The 22,580-nt window shown below is 46.7% G+C and overlaps 1 protein-coding gene across 1 annotated transcript in view; it reads right to left on the reverse strand.

Annotated features, from left to right (window-relative positions):
• Positions 1–22,580, reverse strand: part of LOC122924091 (E3 ubiquitin-protein ligase UBR4-like) — a gene marked incomplete at its 3' end in the record, with an annotated part of 69,677 nt that overhangs the window by 22,789 nt on the left and 24,308 nt on the right. Inside the window, exons 12-41 of the mRNA XM_044275014.1 lie at positions 21,492–21,591; positions 18,619–18,759; positions 18,336–18,453; positions 17,977–18,161; positions 17,693–17,852; positions 17,523–17,608; positions 17,162–17,331; positions 15,164–15,446; positions 14,898–15,024; positions 13,887–13,966; positions 13,673–13,801; positions 13,409–13,591; positions 13,200–13,322; positions 12,762–13,101; positions 11,703–11,800; positions 11,435–11,592; positions 11,131–11,343; positions 10,671–10,772; positions 10,477–10,577; positions 9,773–9,971; positions 9,498–9,686; positions 7,449–7,512; positions 7,159–7,350; positions 6,357–6,427; positions 5,813–5,960; positions 4,549–4,773; positions 4,266–4,436; positions 3,994–4,176; positions 2,398–2,556; positions 2,155–2,307 (exon numbers count right to left, since the gene is read on the reverse strand). Coding sequence (XP_044130949.1) covers positions 2,155–2,307; positions 2,398–2,556; positions 3,994–4,176; positions 4,266–4,436; positions 4,549–4,773; positions 5,813–5,960; positions 6,357–6,427; positions 7,159–7,350; positions 7,449–7,512; positions 9,498–9,686; positions 9,773–9,971; positions 10,477–10,577; positions 10,671–10,772; positions 11,131–11,343; positions 11,435–11,592; positions 11,703–11,800; positions 12,762–13,101; positions 13,200–13,322; positions 13,409–13,591; positions 13,673–13,801; positions 13,887–13,966; positions 14,898–15,024; positions 15,164–15,446; positions 17,162–17,331; positions 17,523–17,608; positions 17,693–17,852; positions 17,977–18,161; positions 18,336–18,453; positions 18,619–18,759; positions 21,492–21,591 — 4,651 coding nt within the window. The remainder of the gene's footprint in view (positions 1–2,154; positions 2,308–2,397; positions 2,557–3,993; positions 4,177–4,265; positions 4,437–4,548; positions 4,774–5,812; positions 5,961–6,356; positions 6,428–7,158; positions 7,351–7,448; positions 7,513–9,497; positions 9,687–9,772; positions 9,972–10,476; positions 10,578–10,670; positions 10,773–11,130; positions 11,344–11,434; positions 11,593–11,702; positions 11,801–12,761; positions 13,102–13,199; positions 13,323–13,408; positions 13,592–13,672; positions 13,802–13,886; positions 13,967–14,897; positions 15,025–15,163; positions 15,447–17,161; positions 17,332–17,522; positions 17,609–17,692; positions 17,853–17,976; positions 18,162–18,335; positions 18,454–18,618; positions 18,760–21,491; positions 21,592–22,580) is intronic.

A 22,580-nucleotide genomic window follows, 5' to 3' on the forward strand; every position in this document is an offset into this window, starting at 1 on the left:
ATTCAAGCTCCAGATCCAGCTGAGATGCCCATTCTGAAACCGCTTTACCCGCCCAAGCGGAAGCAAAGACTGGCCGAAGTGCGGATCCGGAGGCCGAAAAGATACCCTTTGTAAGGGTCTCTACACGGCGGTCTTCAGTGGATTGTAATGAAGAACCATCTGCGACGGGAATAGCCGTGCTCTTGGACAAACGGGCCACAGGGGGGTCGACCTTGGGAGGAGACGCCCAGTTTGTGATGCAATCCGCCGGAAACGGATAACAAACATCCAACTTTTTTGGCGGGGTAAACCGTGCATCAGGACGGGCCCAGGCCTTAGAAACCACTGACGAAAAGTCAGCATGGAGGGGAAAAACCGCCGAAGCCTGTTTCTGGCGAAAGAAGGAAACACTGGTTTTCTCAGGATCAGGAGGATCATCGCGAATTTTAAAGGTATCACGGATACTGTTTATAAGGTGGCCCACAGCAGAAGCCAGCTTTGAAGGCAGCGCCGAATCCATATCCCAATCGGAATCAACCAGCTCCCCCTCAGAGGGCAAATCCTGCAAGGAGGAAGGGCCCGACTGAGAACGCACCCTTGGGGGGGATACCGAGGCATCCGAGGATGACCGGTGATCCACCCTAGGCCGCTTCTGGGATTGGCGGGCTCTAGAGGAATCGCCTGCAGAGAGAGACTCAGACGGGTCGGCCAGGACAGCGGACCCGGAGGGCCCAGCAGGGGAATCATCCGGCTGCGACAAGGGCAACGCATCTGCAAGTCGGCCCACAACGCTAGTGAGACTAACCACAGCCTGGGAGAGGGATCTAGCCCAGTCAGGGGGATCCAAGAGGCCAGGGGGTGACACAACAGATGGCGGACCCTGCGATGGGTCTTTGATCCGCATTGCTCGCTTTGCAGACTGCCCTTGAGGAAAGGGCACCTTACATGCGGTGCAGGTATGGTACCAAGGTCCCACTGGCACTAAGGGGTCAGACATGTTGGTAGAAGCAAAGAAAAAAACCCGAGTCCAGGCCAGGGGGCTACAGTGAGGAAGGGTCAACAGTCCTACCAGGTCACAGAAGGAAGCTGCAGCAGCAGAAGAGCGGCGGTGTGCAATCAGAGCAACGGTCCGTCCTGCAGTGAGCTCCCAGAAGCACGCCGGCACGAGAGTGGGCGGGACTAAAGAGGCGCGGGAAGAAAGTCGTGCGGCCTCTGAATGAAGATCAAGCCAGCGCTGGCCGGTCAGAAACTCCGCCCCCCGCCGAAAAAATTATCGCGCGCGCGATTCAAAACCCGCGCTCCACCATCACAGGACCCCCGAATGGCCCCCGCCGAGCGGAAGCAAGGTAGGAGCCCAAGGAGGAGGGCCGGGAGTCGGCGTCCTGCCATGCAACGGCACAGCGGTCGCATACCCGGCCGCCCTCAAACAAGTCTCCCCCATGAATCATCGCCGCCGCGCCGCTCCAGACAAAGCAGGGCGCCCGGCCGCCGAATCGCGCCTGCAACAAGGCCATCAGTAAAGGGGAGTCAGAGAGGAGCACCAAACCCTCCGGAGAGGGGAGAGAGGGAGGGGGGGAGGGGGAGGGGAGCGGAACGGCTGCACTAGCCACCTCACCTGCGACGTCTTCACCCTCTAGTCCATCCAGCTGGGACGCCCCTTCAGCCACTGGCACAGAGTGACAGTAGCTGGAGAGGGGCTTGCAGGTGGGCGACCCAGTGCTGGCGGGATACAGGGGAGCATGAGCTGCCCTGGTCCTCCTTTTCTTCTGTGGGGGAGGCAGCAGGGCGGATAACCGGCCCTGGTGCAGCTCAACCCCGGGAAAACAGAGAAGTCTACTGCGACTCTGTTGTCCCTGTGGAAAAATCCAAGTGAAAAAAAGTAAAAATAAAAAAATTAAAAACTCTAAGTCTTCACAAGACAACTCTGCAGTGCAGAGAGTGTCTTGCCTCCTTGACACTAAGCAAAAAACTGGAAGTCTCTCTCTCCAGGCTGAGGGTATAGCTGCTGGAGGAGGGGCTTAACAGTCTTTTACTTAGTGTCACGCCTCCTATGGAGATAAGCTATACCCAAGAGTTCCTGTGTCCCCCAAGGAATTGGGCGAGAAATCACAACTTCAACAACCAAATCCTCGGCACAACAAGGTCCACTACCACGACCCCCCCGGTTTTACTAACCTTGACAAAATCAGCAGTAACAATGGCCAGCTCAGTCTGGGAGCCGGGTAGCCAGACCGCTTTGATGATGAAGTTGCCGGTGGCGAGTTGGGGATGAAGGACTAAGTGATCAGAAACCGATCCTGAGCTGCTGAATGTCAAGACATGACAGTCCTAGGAGGTAATAAGAGGCAGAGGAAATGGTAACGAACACATTATTGCGTCAATGATTGTAATACTATCCATGTGGTCGAGAAAACTAACCTTCAGTCCACACACAGCCAGATAATCCTCTTTGCATGGGTTTCCAGTGAGGCTGAGAACAGTGAATGGGACTGGTGCGGAGGCCAGACGTGTCAAGGTGAGCTTCCTCTTGCTGGAATCTGCCTGTTTCAGTAGGGCTGAGAGTTGTAACACTGTGATCTGCAGTAAGAAAGAGTAATATATCCATGAGACTTTACAGAAATAAATACATTGAGGAAATTATTATGAAGTATCTGCTGGATTGTTTACAGCCCTACTGGAACAAGAGGACATCTACAAGAAGGTAGGCCTGGGAGAAATCCACAGCAACCTGAACAGACCTATACTCACAGCTGAGAGTTTGCTACAAGTAATCAGTGTAGATCAGGCATCCTCAAACTGCGGCCCTCCAGCTGTTCTAAAACTACAACTCCCACAATGCCCTGCTGTAGGCTGTTCGAGCATGCTGGGAGTTGTAGTTTTGCAACAGATGGAGGGCCGCAGTTTGAGGATGCCTGGTGTAGACAATACTCTCTGAGCCCTAACACAAAGCAGCAATAATCTCTCCTATCCTGAGGGTTTGTTATAGTGTATCAATGTAAAGGCATAGGACCTCTTAGCTGTGGAACGTGTGGCATCTGTGACTTTCTCTTTACAGGAGGGCAGAAACGTTGAAGGATTGAAACACAAAAGTATATTAGAAGTGCTAAACGATGTAATTGAAAGTAAGCCCTTTCACCTACATCTAGTTGTAGTTCACTTTCTGACACAGCGATACCCTTTACATTGCCAACATCTCCAGCTACTGCCCTCAGGCCTCTTTCACACTTGCGTTGTCCGGATACGGCGTGTACTCCACTTGCCGGATTTACACGCCGGATCCGGAATAACGCAAGTGTACTGAAAGCATTTGAAGACTGATCCGTCTTCAAAATGCTTTCAGTGTTACTATGGCACCCAGGACGCTATTAAAGTCCTGGTTGCCATAGTAGGAGCGGGGAGTGGGGGAGCGGTATACTTACAGTCCGTGCGGCTCCCGGGGCGCTCCAGAATGACGTCAGAGCGCCCCATGCGCATGGATCATGTGATCCATGCGATCACATGATCCATGCGCTTGGGGCGCCCTGACGTCACTCTGGAGCGCCCCGGGAGCCGCACGGATGGTAAGTATGCTGCTCCCCGCTCCCCACTACACTTTACCATGGCTGCCAGGACTTTAGCGTCCCGGCAGCCATGGTAACCATTGAGAAAAAGCTAAACGTCGCATCCGGCAATGCGCCGAAACGACGTTTAGCTTAAGGCCGGATCCGGATGAATGCCTTTCAATGGGCATTCATTCCGGATCCGGCCTTGCGGCAAGTGTTCCGGATTTTTGGCCGGAGCAAAAAGCGCAGCATGCTGCGCTATTTGCTGCGGCCAAAAAACGTTCCGTACCGGAACGGAAGACATCCTGATGCATCCTGAAGGACGGACTGTCCATTCAGAATGCATTAGGATAATCCTGATCAGTATTCTTCCGGCATAGAGCCCCGACGACGGAACTCTATGCCGGAAGACAAGAACGCAAGTGTGAAAGAGCCCTAAGTTCACTCATGTAAAATAAATACTGGGGCTCACCTTTCCCTTTTCATGGCTGACGGCCAAATGTTGCCTCCTGCCGTGAGGAGAGGATAGCACGCACATGGCAACTCTACGCAACACGTGAGCGCTGATCAGCTGTCGGATGGTTTGGCCCTGATCGCCGCTATAATTCATTCTCACATTCTCAAATGCTCCTTCCTGCGAGCCCAAAGTAGGGACCTGCGGTAAACAAAAACCAGCATACAATGGACTTGTGGATCTCACTACATCTCGGTCACTCTGTCAATATGAACGACTATTTTGCTTACCATGAGCTGGTCGGTCATTTCCACACTTTTCTCCAGAGAGTGCAGCTGGTCCAGGGCCTGCTGAGCTCGACTACTGCTCCCCACCGCAGAGGCCTGCTGGAAGTTATTCCGTATGGAGCTCATTAAGAAGTTTAACATATCCAGAATCAATGGTGCAAACGAAACATTGGCCTGCAAAAGACAGATGTTCATATAGGACAGAACTGTGATGGACGTTTTAATTCCATACGCTGGCCTCGACACCGCTAGGGATATGTGACAAGTTGTGTGAAATTCCACTTACCTGACACACCAGCTCTTCTCGGCAGCCCTCAATGTTACGGCACAAGCTGCTCCTTTTTGGTTTCTCATCGTCCCCTTTTCCGTCACTGATTGTCACTTTCCCCTTGTCTGTGAGGGAAGAGCCAGGGTGTCTGATAGCACTTTCTGGCAGACGAGGTTCACTCTGGAAGGCCGATTCTTTCATAGTGGATCCTATGCCACTGCTTGGGGTTCTTTTAACCAAGGCCTAAAAGGAGTAGGGTTAAGAGTATGCAAATTGTAACTGCAACTGTAACTGCATTTCATCAAGACATTTGGCTAAAGGAGTATTTGCAGCATATTGAGGGAGATTTATCAAAACTGTTGCAAAGTAAACTGACTTAAAGGGGTATTCCCATCACAGACAATGTGGGAATATCGCTAGGATATGCCCCCATTGTCTGATCGGTGCGGGTGCTGCACCTACGCCGAGAACGGAACTGGGAGAGTGGTGGCTGGAGGACCCTAGGCGCTTTCCACATACAAGTGAATGGGAGCGCACCGCAATTGCGCAGCCACTGCTCCCATTAATTTCTATTGTGCCAACGGAAATAGCCGGCTGCCCCATAGAAACAAATGGAGTACAGCTGCGCATGTGCAGTGCGCCCTCCACCACCTTTCCCAGCTCCTTTCTCGGCGTAGGTGTGGGTCCCAGAAGTCCTAGCGATAGGCCCCCATTGTCTGTGATGGGAAATCCCCTTTAATTGCCCACCGCAACAAAACAGACCCCACCTTTCTTTTTCAGAGCTCCTTTGGAAAATTAACGGTTCAAAGGGGCATTCTCATCTTGGAAATTGGGAGCTTATGGCTTGGATATGCCCCCAATGTCTGATAGGTGTGGACCTGAATCTATCCTTAGAACAGAGCCCGCAAAGTGCAGGAGGGCACACTGCACATGCACAGCCCCCCTTCATTTACTTCTATGGGGCTTACGGAAATAGCCGAGGCAGCGGTCGGCTATTTTCAGCAGTCCCATAGAAATTCATGGGTGGGACCCGCAGCTATCAGACATTTGGTGCATATCCTAGCAATATGCCCTCAAAGTCTGAGATGGGAATAACCTTTTAATTTTGTTGGTTGCTAGGGGCAACTAAGTCAGTATACTTTGCACCAGTTTTGATAAATCTACCCCCAGAAAGTGGACATACTATAAAAAATTTAAATTTATAGAAAGAAAAAGAAATTAACATGAAGTATCAGATATACAGACACTGGTAACACAGTGAATAGTGGAGACACGGACTCACCATACAGCTGCCATCTTCCTTAGCTCCACAATCACAGAAAAAAGAGCCATACTTTGCGTAAGAAATTTCATGGTCCTTATGGCAGACCTTGGCACAGACTGTGCATACACCGACCCCATCCACCATCTTACAGGTGTGACAGTGATACCTGAGAAATATAAACTTTGCATTAGCACAGCTGCTCACTACATGACTAATCTCCTGCTAAGAAATGGAAACACCCCACGCTTGCTTGACTGTTTCCATAACTCCCAGAGCAGAGAATGGAGAGAGGCGCACACACAGGCAGCCACCGCTTCATTCATTCTCCACCTGGATGCAGCCGTCAAAAGAAGCAGGTTGGAGGGTTTATATTTTCCACACAGATGTAGGTCGAATCTCTACCTGCACCTGTCAAACATTTATGGCATACCCTATATTTATATATATGCCAGAAATTTCCAAGTTAGGAGTACTCCTTTAAGATCTACTGGGAGACATAATGACATGCAGAAACATTTATATGTTCATGTCAATAATACATCATAGGGAATATCAGACTCACCAGTGCTGATTCATGAATTCTTTCTGAGTGATTGTGAATGTACAGAGCTTGTTACAAAGCGAATCTTCATCCTAGGTTAAAATATACATCCAGAAGTCAATATTTTATATGCTCACTTTAGTCCAGAGCATATATATATATTTAGTCCAGAAGGGAAAATGGCCGTGCGTCTTATAAAGTGAATAGTATCCATTAGGTGCTGGGAGCGAAGCGCCGCAAGAGTTTGTCAGGTGACAGAGCAGCGCAGGTCGGGAAGCGTGACTTCTGCCGGAGGTGGAGAGGAGCCGCAGAGCAGGATAGGTGAGGGGAGTTTTTTATTTTAATCTGATTTGTGGGCTGATCTGAGGTCTGCCAAGGTGGGCTGATCTGAGGGCTGCCAAGGTGGGCTGCCAAGGTGGGCTGCCAAGGTGGGCTGCCAAGGTGGGCTGATCTGAGGTCTGACATGAAGGGTCTGACAAGGTGGACTAATCTGAGGTCTGACATGAAGGGCTGATGTCCTGTTATGGGGGCCTGATCTGATGTCCAGATAGTTATGGGGGTCTGATCTGAGGATTTTATATGAGATCTGATGAAAAAAATTTTTTTCTTATTTTCCTCCTCTTAAACCAGGTTTGCGTCTTATCATCAGGTGTGTCTTAAAGCGAAATATACGGTACTATAATTCCGTCACTCAATCCCAAGGTCAAATGCCAGGATGAAGAATCATGAGTTCAGTCAATCCATTTTATCCCTCTCTAGTAATCACGTTACAAAAACGCTTTAATACCATACCAACCACAGTAGTTAAATTCATTACACTTACAGAATCTTCAGCCTGAGAATCATCCTCTTCGACAGCCAGCTCTTCCACCCAGTCGGAGTCTACCTCGATTGCTCGCTCTTCTCCATCCACAGGTAGGTGGTAGTGACCTTGCCCAGCGCCGTGACTCAATGCATTAGTAACATCCGCTAAGTATGACACTATATGACATGTGCACTCCAGAATAGTAACATGCTAAATCAAAAGGAAACAGGGGGGGGGGGGGGGGGAATTATAAATATGTCTCTTCAATATGACATTTATTAATCCACAGTAACACAAGCAATTCTCACCTTTCCTTGCATCACATTGTTGTTCAGTTTTTCCACAACATTTTTCTGGGACAGATATTTCTTGCTGGAAAAGACAGATTGTTCACATGTTGCATGGTATTCATGATAGAATCTTAAAGGGATTGTTCATCCACCTCTTCTAAGCAGCTCCGTTCCAGCGCTGATTGACTGTGGACCAGAAATGTGACGTCCTGTATGTCATCGCATGCACCGCTGAAGTCATTGACTGGCTTCATTGGTTATGTGCTGCTTGGGAACACATCACTTTTGAGGCCAGTTAATGGCTGCAGTGGTGAACATGACTACAGATTGGACATCCCACCTCCAGTCCACAGCTGGAAGCAGGGCTGGTGCAAGGATTTTTGCCACCCTAGGCAAAAGCTAATTTTGCCGCCCCCTTGACCACACCCTTTTAAAAAGTAAAGTAAGAGTCCGGTATTAAAAAAAATAAAAATAAAAAAAAAAATCGGACTCCAGAGTGCGCTCTACGCGGTAGCCTACTCTGCTTATGGGTTGGCGCCTTCTTGGAAGCTTCTGTGCACATGTTCTGACCACCAATTTTGTTTAAAGGTGTTTTCTTTCCTTTGCCATGGATGGCTCCCTCACCAATCAGCTGTTTGAAAGTGGTTCTGGCAGAGGAACTGCACAGCTCTGGTTATTGTGCAGTGATGGAACTGGTCACTGCAGCACTGCTCTGAAGTAAATAGGAGCAACTAGGGATCGACTGATATAGATTTTTTAGAGCAGATACCGATAATCTGTGAGCTTTCAGGCCGATAGCCGATGATTTATACCGATATTTTATATCTCATAATATATATTATATTAGTTGGTAGTCACTAAGGTGGTGGAAATGTAGATTTGACACTAGTATATTATAAATGTAAAATATAAATTAATAAAGCCCTTAGTTTGTAGTCAATTAATAATATACTAGTGCCAAATGCCAATTTCCACACCTTCCCCCCTCCTCACTGACTTTATTAACCCCTATCAGACCTCAGATTAGACCTTTATTAACCCCTATATCAGACCTCAGATTAATAAAATAAACTCCCCACCTCTCCTGCGCCGCGGCACCTCTTCATCTCCGGGTCCGGCGTCTCGCTCCCCTGTGTTCACCGGCCCACGCTGCACTGTCACCTGACAGCTTGCAGCGTCAGGTCATAGTGCGGGCACTACGTCCTGACGCTGTACGGGGTCAGGACAGTGCGGCACAGGCCCCATCAAAGAAGACTAGGGAGGGCGAGTATTGGAAGTGCTTGCTGCGCTTCTTCCCCGCTCCCGGCACCCGATGCATACTAGTGCGCGCTTTCATAATGGAAGGGCTCACTAGTATCCGCTTTATACGCATTATCAGCAAGGTTAGATACAGATAATGTACAAAATCCTGAATATCGGCCGATAATATCGTTACTTCCCATAATCGGTCGATCCCTAGTAGCAACACTGCAGCACTGACTTCAGGAGTCAGAAATACTCTGAGACAGCTGATTGGCATAGGTCTGACACCCTGTGCCTCTGCCAATCAGATACTGATAGCATATCCTGGGTCAATCCTATCCCGGATAATTGCTTTAAAGAGGACCTTTCACCACTCCTAACACAGCTGTTTTAATGGCTTCATGCATTCCCCATGCAACAGCAATTCTGGAACATCTACTCTTATGGCTCTGTGTTGTGCCGTTCCTCTATTTCCACTAGAATGTATGAATAATTGCTATTAGCCTTCAGTAAGGGTACAGAGGGGAGGTAACCAGTTGAGGGGGTGTATCTGCAGTCTGAAAATGGCAGCAATGATTGGATAGAGTCAGTCTGTGCAGGTACACGCCCCCAACAGGTTACCACCCCTCTGTACCCTTACTGCAACTGCTAGCAATTTATTAATAACTTCTAGTAGAAATAACAGAAGAATGGGACAACATATAGACATAGGAATAGAGGCTCCAGAATTGTTATTACACGGGGAATGCATGAAGCTATGATAGCAGATATATCAGGAGCGGTGAAAGGTCCTCTTTAAGAATATAGAAAATAGATTAGACTCACCATCTTGCCAGCCAATCCATTGCTGCACAGTGCAGCTGTAAATGTCCAGCACCCTGTCCTGAGCTTGCTAAAGTGGCCATTACCACCATGAGTTCTGGAAAGCCAGACCCATCCCCATTAGCCAAAAGCTCTGTGGCCATTGGGATAAGAGTGCTTAGAAGCACTGTACACACACCTTCCCCAACTTGGCTGCAAGACACAAACAAAAAATATCAATCAATAAAAGATCAGTTGGAAGATACAGAAGATGAAGCAATGGAGAATGTGAGACTCACCTGTTCTCTCGTACAATATATGCAGTAAGTAGCTGGAGTAGCTGTCGGTTTTCCTGGACAATTTCAGTCTGGTCGGAATCTTTGGGAGGTGGAGTTGTCATACGGACCAGCCAAGACTGTAGCTGTGTCGGCTCCACACAGGCAAGCTGTGCCAGTGTGCCACAGAGATGCAAGAGACTGGGACTTGGATTTTTCTCAGCTGTTAAGTGTAAAGAGGAAAAATGTTACAGGCTGATGAAGATCGGAAAATACCTGCTCATTTATATTGCTCAAGGGCCAAATCTTTAAACACATACTTCTGCATGTAACACCTCGACCGCTATTCCTTCTGATCCCCCCTCCCCAACAGAGTGTGCATGGTCAGTGAAAGGGGAGAGGGCAAAAAGCAGCTGCCAAATACCTCTAGCAATGGCTTATCGCCTTCTTTCATTACCATTAGGTCTGACAACTACAACCATCTTGTACACCTTCTCCTCCACATTTAGAGAGGAGTCTCAAACCTGCAAACTCAATACACAGTACCTTTGGAAATGTCCTTCTAGAGAACATAACCCAAGAAGCTGTTTGGAATCCCTACTGTATTAGTCCATGCAGAAAACTATTGTCATTCTCCAAAAGAAGATGATCGCCCATGTATTATATAGAGCACATCTGGGACCATCTGAACTCAATATGAAATCTATACAACTAAGAGCACTACTCACCGAGCTGGAAAAGTTTAGTGAACAACTTTAGGACTCTGTTACAGAACTTGGCGGAGAGAGCCTCGTTTGCAGTTGCCATCATTATCTGCACTAGCTCTCCTCTATAGAAAAATAAAAAATAAATAAAAAAAAAACACAAGTTGTTTATCCCCTAATCTAAACTTTTAATACCATCACGCTATCATGACTCTTACCTCTCAGTAAAGAACTCCTCCATCGCTTTTCGAGCCAAGCTACTCTCAAGTTGTTTCTCTAGAAACTGCAGACATTCCTCAAGGATGGACTCATCCAGACCACTAAAGAAGACAGCATGGAAAATGTATCAGGGCTTATTTAAAGAGTAACTGCACTTTGTAAAATCTTTTGATGTGTTCTAGTGATAGGGGATGAGTGCTGAGCCCCCTGCTCACTGCTATAATGAGGATTTAGAAGCACTCAGCTAAACACTGTCTCTCCCTGTGCTAAATTCAGCAGAAAGTATGAGGCCACTTTCTGTCTGTCTACAGCAGCAGCAAAGAGTCTCGGCGATCAAGGGGTGTCTCAGCAATTGAAAGCCCTACCAATCAAAACTTTTGATAAGTCAACATGACATATCAAAAACGTTCACAAAGTGCATTTACTCTTCAAAGAGAGTATCGTCATGTAGGTACCTACCAGCTTGGGTCAGAATGGTAAGCAAGGATATTGTAACAGCCAGTGATCAGCTTCTCATACATCTGAGACAAGAACTCATCCGACTCTGCCGGCCCAAGCACTCTCTCCAGCGATGTACTGCATAGTTCAGCCACACTCTCAGTGCTGCTCTCCAGAAGAAGAGGAAGCAGCGACTGGATTAACTGGTGAGAATTCAGATTTTCTGGGCACCATCTGTATTAATAAATAATAATTTATAATATCATCTACCAAATGGATAAAAAATAAATAAACACTTTACTTTGTGAACTGCAGAAGAACTTACACTATGAGGTCTCCTGTCAGTCGCACCAGGGACAGAAGAACATGCTTGAGGGAAGCTGCGAGAGACAAACTGGGGCTACACAAAGTGCCGAGGTGGGCAGCCTGAACAGCTCCAATGTAGCTTTCGGAAGGAATAGTATCATTGGCAAAGGCATTGCGCTAAAAAGTTAAACAGTATCGTGTTACTGCATTGTACAATCAAAATCTGCAATGATCACAGATTCTACTGTCTGTATTACATAACCATATTCTTATCAATACCCACTCACCCATGAACCAATACTGGGGAATTCATTGGTGTGAATGTTGTTCCATGACTCACACAAGGTCTGCACAGCAGTAGGGAGATTCTGGATCAAGACAGGACCTGAGGAGAGATTATTCATTAGTATTCAAAGGAAGGAGGGTCAGTTATTTGCTAGAAGTGTACACAGTGGGTGATTTTCAGCTGGAGAAACAGGTCTGCGGAACATGGAAGAGTAAAACTGAAGCTTCGCCTTTGATTACGATTAGCTATATATTCAGCAGATGTAACACGTAGCATTTTAAAGGTAGTCTATCACCTCCAAAAATCAGTAGGCATACTACGATGTGAGGTAGTTGCCCTGAAAAATAACACACCTTTCTTGCAAAAATTTGCTCTCATCCTGAGAACATGATTATTTTTATACAAAGAAGATTTTCGGTGCACCATGGTAAGGACTGCTCCATTTAGTGCACCTGGCTTCTGCGGCATCATGTCAGGGACTGTCAATCAAACAAAAGGGGAGGCGCTGGGAGGCAGTACTGGCAGAGCGAAGGTGCATCCAAAATCTTATTTGCAAAAAGAAACATTTCTCAGGATTAGAAAAACTGATTTTCACAAGAAAGGTATAATTACATTTCAGGCTACTTAAATACATAAGCAGCATACTTACCCTGAAATGGATTTTGGAGGTGTTATATTTTGTACCCTCGTGTTTTTGTTAACATTTACACGTTTTTAGTTTCCCCCTTTTTTTTTTTTTTTTTTTGCTACCTAGAAGAAACAACTAGCTTCTGTTGACAGATCCGTGGACCATACTCAATGATCCAAGCTGTAATGTTCCAGATTGAAAGGATAGTGATAGTTTTTTTTCAAAACCCCACCCTCCCCCCATGTAGCTGGATCTGTAAAGGAAATTTCAGCAAGGGAGCCCAGCGGAGCATTGCAGCCCGGGAGGAGGTGTGGGGAGCCAGCGACAACAAGCAGGTAAGTAAGCTTCCCTTTACAGGTCCGGCCAAGTCAAGAGGAGTTTGCCAATCCCCACACTCTTGCACAATCCCTTTAAGACCTCTGATTTCCTTACCTAGGGTGTTCGCTTTGCAACGGGAAGAACCAATTGCAAGCACTGCTGCGTAGCCCTGCAGCTTCTTCTCCTCTATACCTTCCTCAGGTAGGCTTCGGAGCAAGTAACAGCGGGTAAGAGAGGCATACATGTCTAGGAGCTGTAAGGCAGCTGGCAGGAGGTTTTTAGCAACTTGTGAGGACTTTTGAGGGTCAGTCTCCGCCGACAGCTTAGAGAAATGTTCATCCAGAGACACCTGCACCTTGCAGATCATTGCATCTAATGTGTAAATGCACTGCAGATTAGGCCCTTTACGGAGCTGTTCAAAGGTATATCCATTAGAGCTGCAAAAAGTCGAGATCTACAACAAAGAATTATTAAGAAATCAACAATAGTTTATCATCAATTGCATTAACCTAGAAGTCTCATGGCAGTAAAAACACAAATAATGGAACTCACCTGCCGGGCGATGTACTCTTCAGCCACTTCTACATCATATTTAATAGTGTTGCATTTGGCTGAAGTTTGCTCTGTCAATGATACCGCTTGATCTGGTTTTATCCCTTGATTCATAAGATGATCCTAAATAAAAACAGCAGAAGAGAATCATATAAAAAGATGACTTTTACATCTACGGCCAAGTTGTGGAGAGCATCTTTGCTGCTCACCTTTATCCAGAGCTGGTATGATGGGACTCGGAGTCGAGATGCCCAACGCAAGGTGTGAAGAATCTCACATTCACTACGTCCAGACACATTCTGTGACAGCTGCTTCATGTAGTGCTTGGAGGGTGGTAAAATTCCCAGAATCCTCCACAGTATAAGGAAGTGATACTGAAGGGAACAAGCCTCCTGATAAGAAAGAAAGGCACGTTATAAGCTCATGAGATGGAGAAACCTCTGCTCTCTGACCAGTGCTGACAGGGCACTCACCAGGGCTGTGATGCTTTTGTTCTCATTCCTCCGGACTGTGTCGAGCTGGGATCCAGCTGCCAGTAAAGAAATGAGGGCAGTGTATAAGTCGTCATACTTCAGTGCTCGAGAGAAGAGGACTTCACACACCTGCAGAAAAATAACAAAAATAAATGTGTGTCACATACCACATGCCTCATGAGGATCCTCTGTGACACAGAAGACAAGTCCTTACATCAGCATCAAGACGATGCAAGTCATCTTCAGAGGCCTCCTGGGAGAGGACACTGTAGAATCGGGGCTGCGGAGCACCATCTGTGATGGAAAAACATTACTTGTAATCAAACCTTGCACCACATCCCCTACTGAGGATCAGTATATACGGGAGATACTATTTGCCCTAGTTATTGACACCCCCCCCCCCCACCCCCCACCCCACACAATGTATAACTCTAAAATGGTCATCAATTTCTTAGGGTACATTCACAAGCACCATATTTGCTGCAGAAATTTCTGTATATGAATGGACCTTGCAGAAATCCATAAACCTGCCTTAGACACAATCCTATCCAAATTTCCAAAGAATTTCTGCCACCATCTGAAGCTGATGATTTGTTCTGCAAAATAACGCACCAAATAAAGATGCAGGTGCAAAAAAAGACATGCGTAAGACACAAAAGTGCAGAAAAACACCACTAAAAACTGTGTGTGAATCTACCCTAAAGGTATAATAACCCAACGTTCCTATGTAACTCACCTGTTTAGCAAATTAGGCTACTTTCACACTAGCGGCACGGACCTCCGACAGGCTGTTCCGTCGGGTGAACAGCCTGTCGGATCTGTCCTGCCGCTGGTGACCGTGTGCCTCTGGACTGCTGCTCCGTCCCCATTGACTATAATGGGGGCGGAGTTCCGGCGAAAAGCTGCCAGAATAAATGTCGGGCATGTCGTAGTTTTATTCCCTGCCTCGCCGGAACGCCGCCCCCATTATAGTCAATGGGGACGGAGCGGCAGTCCGGAGGCACATGGTCACTAGCGGCAGGACGGATCTGACAGGCTGTTCACCCGACGCAACACTCTGCTGGAGGTCCGTGCCACTGGTGCGAAAGTAGCCTTAACATATTTAAAGGGCTTGTTGAAACACATGCTCACCTTAAGACACGCTATGGGTACTGTAGTAACATAACAGACACGAATACTAGTTTCCATAACCACTGATGCACACATTACCATCCCGCTATCTCACCTGTTGTGCAGTGTTTTGTCCAATTTTCTTCCACCTCTTTGAATCCATAATATAAAGCTGAAGTGCGACCACTTCCATCATGAGACACCCCAGAGGTAAGAGGAGGTGTAAGCAGATTGTACTGCACCTACGATACAAAACAAAATACTGCAAACATCCCACATAAGGCAATATATGCGCATACGCAAACCCTGGTATTACAGCAACGCAGCACAAAAGCCAAATGTCTATACACAGAAGTAAACAGGATTCATCCAAAATCTTACCTGCTCAAAGAGGTAGAGTGGTGGCTTGGAGTACTGGTGCAAGAGGTAGTCAAACACAAGGAGTAACCTTGCGAGGAGGAGGGGGACAGCTGGCAGCTGGGGTTCCAGGTTACTAGCCAAGTCCTGCAGTGTCTGTATGCAGAGCAATAGAATACTCTGGCGCCCCCTCTCTGATAAATTGTGAAAAATTAGAAGCAGCAGTTGAAGATGATCCACATTGACATCATCTGTGTCTCCTGGAACTACTCCCTGGAGGGCATTCTGCTTCAGGGTCCCAACAAACCTGCGTGAAAAAGAGTATAAGCCATATTAATACTGCCTAAAATGTAGACAGCATAAACAAACTGACTATTCCCCCCAACTCCCATATATGTTTAGTTTCGGTGGATTTATGTGTATTCAACAGGAAGAGGAGAGCTGCTGCCAGACACTTCTAATAAAGATTTATTTATTGAGAAAACAAAAGGATTGGGCAAATATATTCATTTTGCCAAATCCTTCTCTTTCTTGACGTCATCTGTCAGGTGAGAGTTGGGAGTAATCCATACAGAGTAGACTGTCAGCAGGTTCAGCGAACAGTACACTAATGTATATGAGGAAATTAAGAAACTAAAGGATAAAGGGGAAAATTCATGATCCCTCTGCACCAGAAAACTGGTGCTAGACTTGCACAAAAATGTAACGACTTTTTGGGGGACACCACTTCCAACTTTTCAAAGTAGTGAGTCGTGTGGGGCTGGCCTAGGAAGCCCATCACATTTAGGCTACATGCACCCGACCGTATGTGTTTTGCAGTCCGCAAAAAAAAAAAAAAAACTGATGACATCCGAAAAACGGACAAGAATAGGACATATTAAATTTTTAATTTTTTTTTGCGGGGCTACGGAACGGACATACGGATGTGGATAGCACACGGTGTGCTGTCCACATTTTCTGCAGACCCATTGTAATTAATAGGTCCGCATCCTATCCGTAAAAAATAAAAAAAAAAAAAAATAATGGACACGGAAACGGAAACAAAATACGTTAAGGCCTTAATATAATCTGCACCAGGACACTGGCATAGATTACAGCGGGAATCTACACCAGCTGTCTTGCTGGTATAGATCTCCACTTAAGCACATAGACCTACATAGATGCGCCACAAATATAAAGAGGTGTGCGCCTCTTAAAGAGGACCTATCACCTCTCCAGATATGTCTGTTTTAGTAACTACATAAATTCACCATGTAAAAATTCTGGAGCATCTCTTCTTCCGATTCTGTGCGGTGCCATTCCTGTATTATTCCTGCTAGAAGTTTACAAATAAATTGCCGGTACTGCTAGGGGTTACCAGTAGCTGGTGCTTCTGTCCAATCAGTGCTGCTAGTGTCAGACTGTGCAGGGCCACCCCCCTCGACTGATAACACCCATCTTTACTGCAATCTGCTGACAATTCATTTGTAACTTCTAGCAGGAATCATAAAGGAATGATACTTCATAAAAAGTCATAAAAAATAGATGTTCCAGAATTATTACATGGAGAGTGCAAGTAGTCACTAAAACAGACATGACAGGAGAGGCGACAGGCCGGCGGGGGAAAGATTATTGAGAACATGTCCCCACAAAATGCAATGCAATCTGCAGGCAGCACGTTATAGAGCGAAAGGAGCTGAACAGATGGATTTTTTTTTTTACTTGTAATTTTTACATTTATATCTTTGCTTTTTGTAAGAGCTATCGGTACAGGGAGGAGCTGTTATCAGTGATGGACAGCTCTCTCTTATATACACAATGCTATCAATCACTGTACCAATAGGTATTCACAGGTGGTTAAAAAAAGCAAAGATACAAAAATACACATCAATCTGCTCAGCTTCTCCTGCTCTATAACATGATGCTGCCAAATTGCATTGCGTTTTTGGATGACAGGTCCTCTTTAAGACCAGCATATAAAAGGCTGGTCTTGATAAGCGTCATCCAAAATCTTCTTAAACTGTCTGACTAATATGCACTTACCTGTCCCACACACGGAGACATTCGGGTACGTCTGGCTCTCCTTGAATGCTAGCCTTGTGCTGCCACAGCAGCAGGAGACGTGACAGTACAGAAAGACTCTGAGGATGAATGTACAGAGGCCAAGGGCCCTCACTTAGCGGGGCTATTCCCAGGTGCTGTAGAAGAGCATTCTGCCAAACAAAAAAAAGGATGCAAAACTTAGAATGAGAGAAAAAATTTAAAATTATAATAAAAGAAAGCAAAAATATTAAGAATATACAGCATGAAAACAATTATTGGAAGAGATATAGGTCTCTTGCAGAAATTCAGCTCAAAATTTTAAAAAATGCAGCACTGATTATCCAGTGGTGTGGTAAGCTACCTGTAGCATGGGAGACTGAAGATCAGATGTCACCAAACAATGATTAAACTGATACAAAGCAACAGCAAAATCCTCATCGGATGACCCTAAAAGAAAAAGCATAGAAGTGCATGAGAAACCAGTTCCTCCCAACAGAAGGGTAATAAGACTCTTATCTTAAGACTCTGTACCTTTTAGTCCATCCTTGTCCACATCTTTGATGATACAGGCCAGGGTGGACATATGCTGCTCAGTCAGTGACACACTCAGGTAATTGCGGATGAAATTACTGCGGGAATTCAACATGCAGCTGGTGATAAAGTTCAGAGTATTGGAGGCGAGGCTGAGGAACTGAAGGAAAGCAGAGGTTAGCTTACCAACCTGAAGAAATAATGAGCAAAGGCTAAAAGCGGTGGCATGATAGGAAGGGGAGTGCAATAAGCACGCAATAATTAGCAATGATCACTATCCATACCAGTTCTGGATCCTTGCGACTGGCCAGGATATTGCCATTTCCTGCAGGGTTCTGTTTGCTTGGACTTTTAGCTCTGGGAGAGCTCTCGAGAGGCGGTGGTGGTGGAGGTGGTGGCGGCACCTTCTCTTTACTTGGAGAGATTGTCTCTTCAAACCATTGTCCAAGGATAGGTTCACTGTCATCATCTGTATGAACACGGGAAGCATCAGGATTAATGCCTTTAAAAGGAAAATTTCATCTTTAAAGAGCTCAGCTTTTAGGGTCTCCTGACTGACAAAAAGTTGGAGCTAAAACAATATCTGCTTCCAAAGCTGACAGCAGCACTTTGGGGGTGAACTGAGAAAATATTAAAACATTACCTTGGCTGCTGTCTTCCTCTGTGCTGCTGAAGTCATCTTCATAGTAAGTGTTGGAATCTGTGGACGCACTGGCATCACTACTCATAGATCCTTTCCTCTGTCGTTGCAAGACACAGGCCTGTTTGAGTACAAGGGGAAGAATGCACTCAGGTCTTCATATAATGAGCCTCCCTGGTTTCAGGCTAAAAATTTCCTCAATGAACTTACAATATCATCAAAATGTTTTTTCATGGAGTTAAAAAAAAAAAAAAAAAAAAAAAAAAAAAAAAAAAAAGCAGCTCACCTTGCGGTAGGACGTGGACAGAACAGTAAAGAGCAGATTTGTCAGAGGAATGGAATCGATGAGTCTCTGTATTCTCTGGATGGATGTGCTCTGCGCTGTGATGCTCAACTCGGCCAGGGGTCCATCTGTATCCCAGGCTTGCTGTTTATAAAGAAATAAACACTTAAGAATTAAGAAGTAGCATAAAATGAATGCACAGTATAGGTTTAAGCAGGATTTTCTTTTATGTAGACAAATCTTGGCTAATGTAAAATAAAATATACCGCCATTTTTAAGTCTCTGCTTGCTGACAGTTAATGAAAGCTTAGACTGAAAATCTGTCCGGAAGATGTTTCTCTCTTAGGCCTCATGCACACGACCGTTGTGTGCATCCGTGGCCGTTGTGCCGTTTTCCGTTTTTTTTTGCGGACCCATTGACTTTCAATGGGTCCGTGGAAAAATCGGAAAATGCACCGTTTTGCAGCCGAGGCCGTGATCCGTGTATCCTGTCCGTCAAAAAAATATGACCTGTCCTATTTTTTTGACGGACAACGGTTCACGGACCCATTCAAGTCAATGGGTTCGTGAAAGAACACGGATGCACACAAGATTGGCATCCGTGTCCGTGATCCGTGGCTGTAGGTTGCTTTTATACAGACGGATCCGAAGATCCGTCTGCATAAAAGCTTTTTCTGATCTAAGTTTTCACTTCGTGAAAACTCATTTCCGACAGTATATTCTAACACAGAAGCGTTCCCATGGTGATGGGGACGCTTCTAGTTAGAATACACTGCAAACTTTGTACAAGACTGCCCCCTGCTGCCTGGCAGCACCCGATCTCTTACAGGGGGATATGATAGCACAATTAACCCCTTCAGGTGCGGCACCTAAAGGGGTTAATTGTACTATCATATTCCCCTGTAAGAGATCAGGGCTGCCAGGCAGCAGGGGGCAGACCCCCCCCCCTCCCCAGTTTGAATATCGTCGGTGGCAGTGTGCCCCCACCATCGCCCCCCCCCTCCCTCCCTCTATTGTATTAAATCGTTGGTGGCACAGTGTGCCAACCACCATCGGCCCCCCTCCCTCCCTCTATTGTATTAAATCGTTGGTGGCACAGTGTGCCAACCACCATCGCCCCCCCCCCCCCTCCCTCTATAGCAGTAACATTGGTGGCAGTGTGCGGTCTCCCATTCCCCCCCCCCCCCCCCCCCTCATCATTGGTGGCAGCGGAGTTCCGATCGGAGTCCCAGTTTAATAGCTGGGGCTCCGATCGGTAACCATGGCAACCAGGAAGCTACTGCAGCCCTGGTTGCCATGGTTACTTAGCAATAGTACAACAGTAGAAGATTCATACTTACCTGCTTGCTGCTGCGATGTCTGAACGGCCGGGAGCACCTCCGACTGGTAAGTGACAGTTCTTTAGCAATGCGCCGCACAGACCTTTCACTTACCAGTAGGAGGAGCTCCCGGCCGGACACAGACACATCGCAGCAGCAAGCAGGTAACTATGAGTCTTCTACTGTTGTACTCCGCTGCCACCAATGATGGGGGGGGGGGGGGGGGAATGGGAGACCGCACACTGCCACCAATGTTACTGCTATAGAGGGAGGGGGGGGGGGGCGATGGTGGTTGGCACACTGTGCCACCAACGATTTAATACAATAGAGGGAGGGAGGGGGGCCGATGGTGGTTGGCACACTGTGCCACCAACGATTTAATACAATAGAGGGAGGGAGGGAGGGGGGGCGATGGTGGGGGCACACTGTGCCACCAACGATTTATTACAATAGAGGGAGGGAGGGGGGGGCCCCGATGGGGGGCGCACACTGTGCCACCAACGATATTCAAACTGGGGAGGGGGGGGGGGGCTGCCCCCTGCTGCCTGGCAGCCCTGATCTCTTACAGGGGAATATGATAGTACAATTAACCCCTTTAGGTGCCGCACCTGAAGGGGTTAATTGTGCTATCATATCCCCCTGTAAGAGATCGGGTGCTGCCAGGCAGCAGGGGGCAGTCTTGTACAAAGTTTGTAGTGTATTCTAACCTGAAGCGTCCCCATCACCATGGGAACGCCTCTGTATTAGAATATACTGTTGGATCTGAGGTTCACGAAGTAGCTCATATCCGACAGTATATTCTAACATAGAGGCGTTCCCATGGTGATGGGGACGCTTCAAGTTAAAATATACCATCGGATTGGAGAAAACTCCAATCCGATGGTATAAAAGAACTCCAGACTTTACATTGAAAGTCAATGGGGACGGATCCGTTTGAAATGGCACCATATTGTGTCAACATCAAACGGATCCGTCCCCATTGACTTGCATTGTAATTCAGGACGGATCCGTTTGGCTCCGCACGGCCAGGCGGACACCAAAACGACTTTTTTTTCATGTCCGTGGATCCTCCAAAAATCAAGGAAGACCCACGGACGAAAAAACGGTCACGGATCACGGACCCACGGACCCCGTTTTTGCGGACCGTGAAAAAAAACGGTCGTGTGCATGAGGCCTTATGCAGATTATAGGAGGTTTTCCAGGTTTACTTACTGAGGATGTATCCTTAGGATAGGTCATCAATATCACATTGGTGGGGGTATAACTAACGGCTCACCCACCCATCGGCTGTTTGTATTAGCTATGGTCCCTGGTTTGAGTAAAACAAAACCCATTTTAAAGGGTTTTTCCAAAATTCCTTTCAAAGACCGCACCACACATGTCCACAGGTGGTGTGTAGCATTGCAGCCATCCCCATTCACTTCTATTAGACCAAAGCTGCAATACATACACAGCCCATGACAGGATGGTGCCGTTTCTAGACAAAATAGCCATGTTTCTATCCTGGACAACCCTTTTATGATTTTTACAGTTATATAGTCAGCAGAAATATACTACCTTGTGCAAAGTCTCCACTTGCAGATCTTGGAAGAGAGAAGTGAGCAGCTTGATAGCATGGTTTGCTAGCACAACTGACAGGACTCCGAAACCTTGGTGTCTAAACAAAAAGGAAAAAAAAAATAAAAAAAGCATAGATCAGGTTAGCGCTTTCCTGTATTTGCACACAAAAATAGGATTATTTGTGCTTACCTGTAAAATCCTTTTCTCGCTAAGTTCATTGGGGGACACAGAAGACCATGGGTATAGCTGCTGCCACTAGGAGGCGACACTAAGCGTGTTAGCTCCTCCTCTCAGCTATACCCCTCCTGCAGACACTGAGCTAATCAGTTTGTACGAAAGCAGTAGGAGCAGCCAGGAGAAGCCAACAGAAAACAATAAAAAGGAAGAAAAACGGAGACGGGTCCAAATTAAGAACCCGAGGGACCCATCAAGGAGAGCCAGCAATCTACGTGCAGGGTGGGAGCTGTGTCCCCCAATGAACTCAGCGAGAAAAGGATTTTACAGGTTAGCACAAAAAAATACTATTTTCTCACTTGTATCATTGGGGACACAGAAGACCATGGGACGTTAAAGAGCAGTACCATGGGGAGGGAACCAGAACGAATCTAAAGCCGGTCATAAGGCCCTGTTACAGGAATGTGGGGGAAGGACACCCCAAAAACCCAGAAAAGTGCAGGAAGGCCAGCCAGAGAGCGGCTGAATATGCAGAGTCTCCGGCTGGGCAGAAGAAAAAAAACACCCAGGGAACTAAGCCAAGGCTTAGGAGACTTTGGAGAAGTGGAGAGCACACAGAATATCCACCAGATGAAGAAGAATGAAGACAAGTCAGTCACTAGAAATAAAACAGAGCGACTGCAGAAAATACAGGAGAGCGCAAACATAGCCTGGGCCCAGAAAATTCTAAGGAAGGCGATACCCAAAGATCAGCACCCCAGGAAGAAACTACCCTAGAGTGACCAACAGTCATGACATGGCATGATAAGAAAAAAGGGGAAGTCTACAAAGGCTGGAAACAGGCAGCATGCGAAGGAGCGGTGCAAAAAGAAACCACTCAGTGGAACACTGGTTGGAAGAAGAAGACGAACC

Source organism: Bufo gargarizans, unplaced genomic scaffold (genome assembly GCF_014858855.1).
Source record: "Bufo gargarizans isolate SCDJY-AF-19 unplaced genomic scaffold, ASM1485885v1 original_scaffold_2222_pilon, whole genome shotgun sequence".
NCBI lineage: Eukaryota > Metazoa > Chordata > Amphibia > Anura > Bufonidae > Bufo > Bufo gargarizans.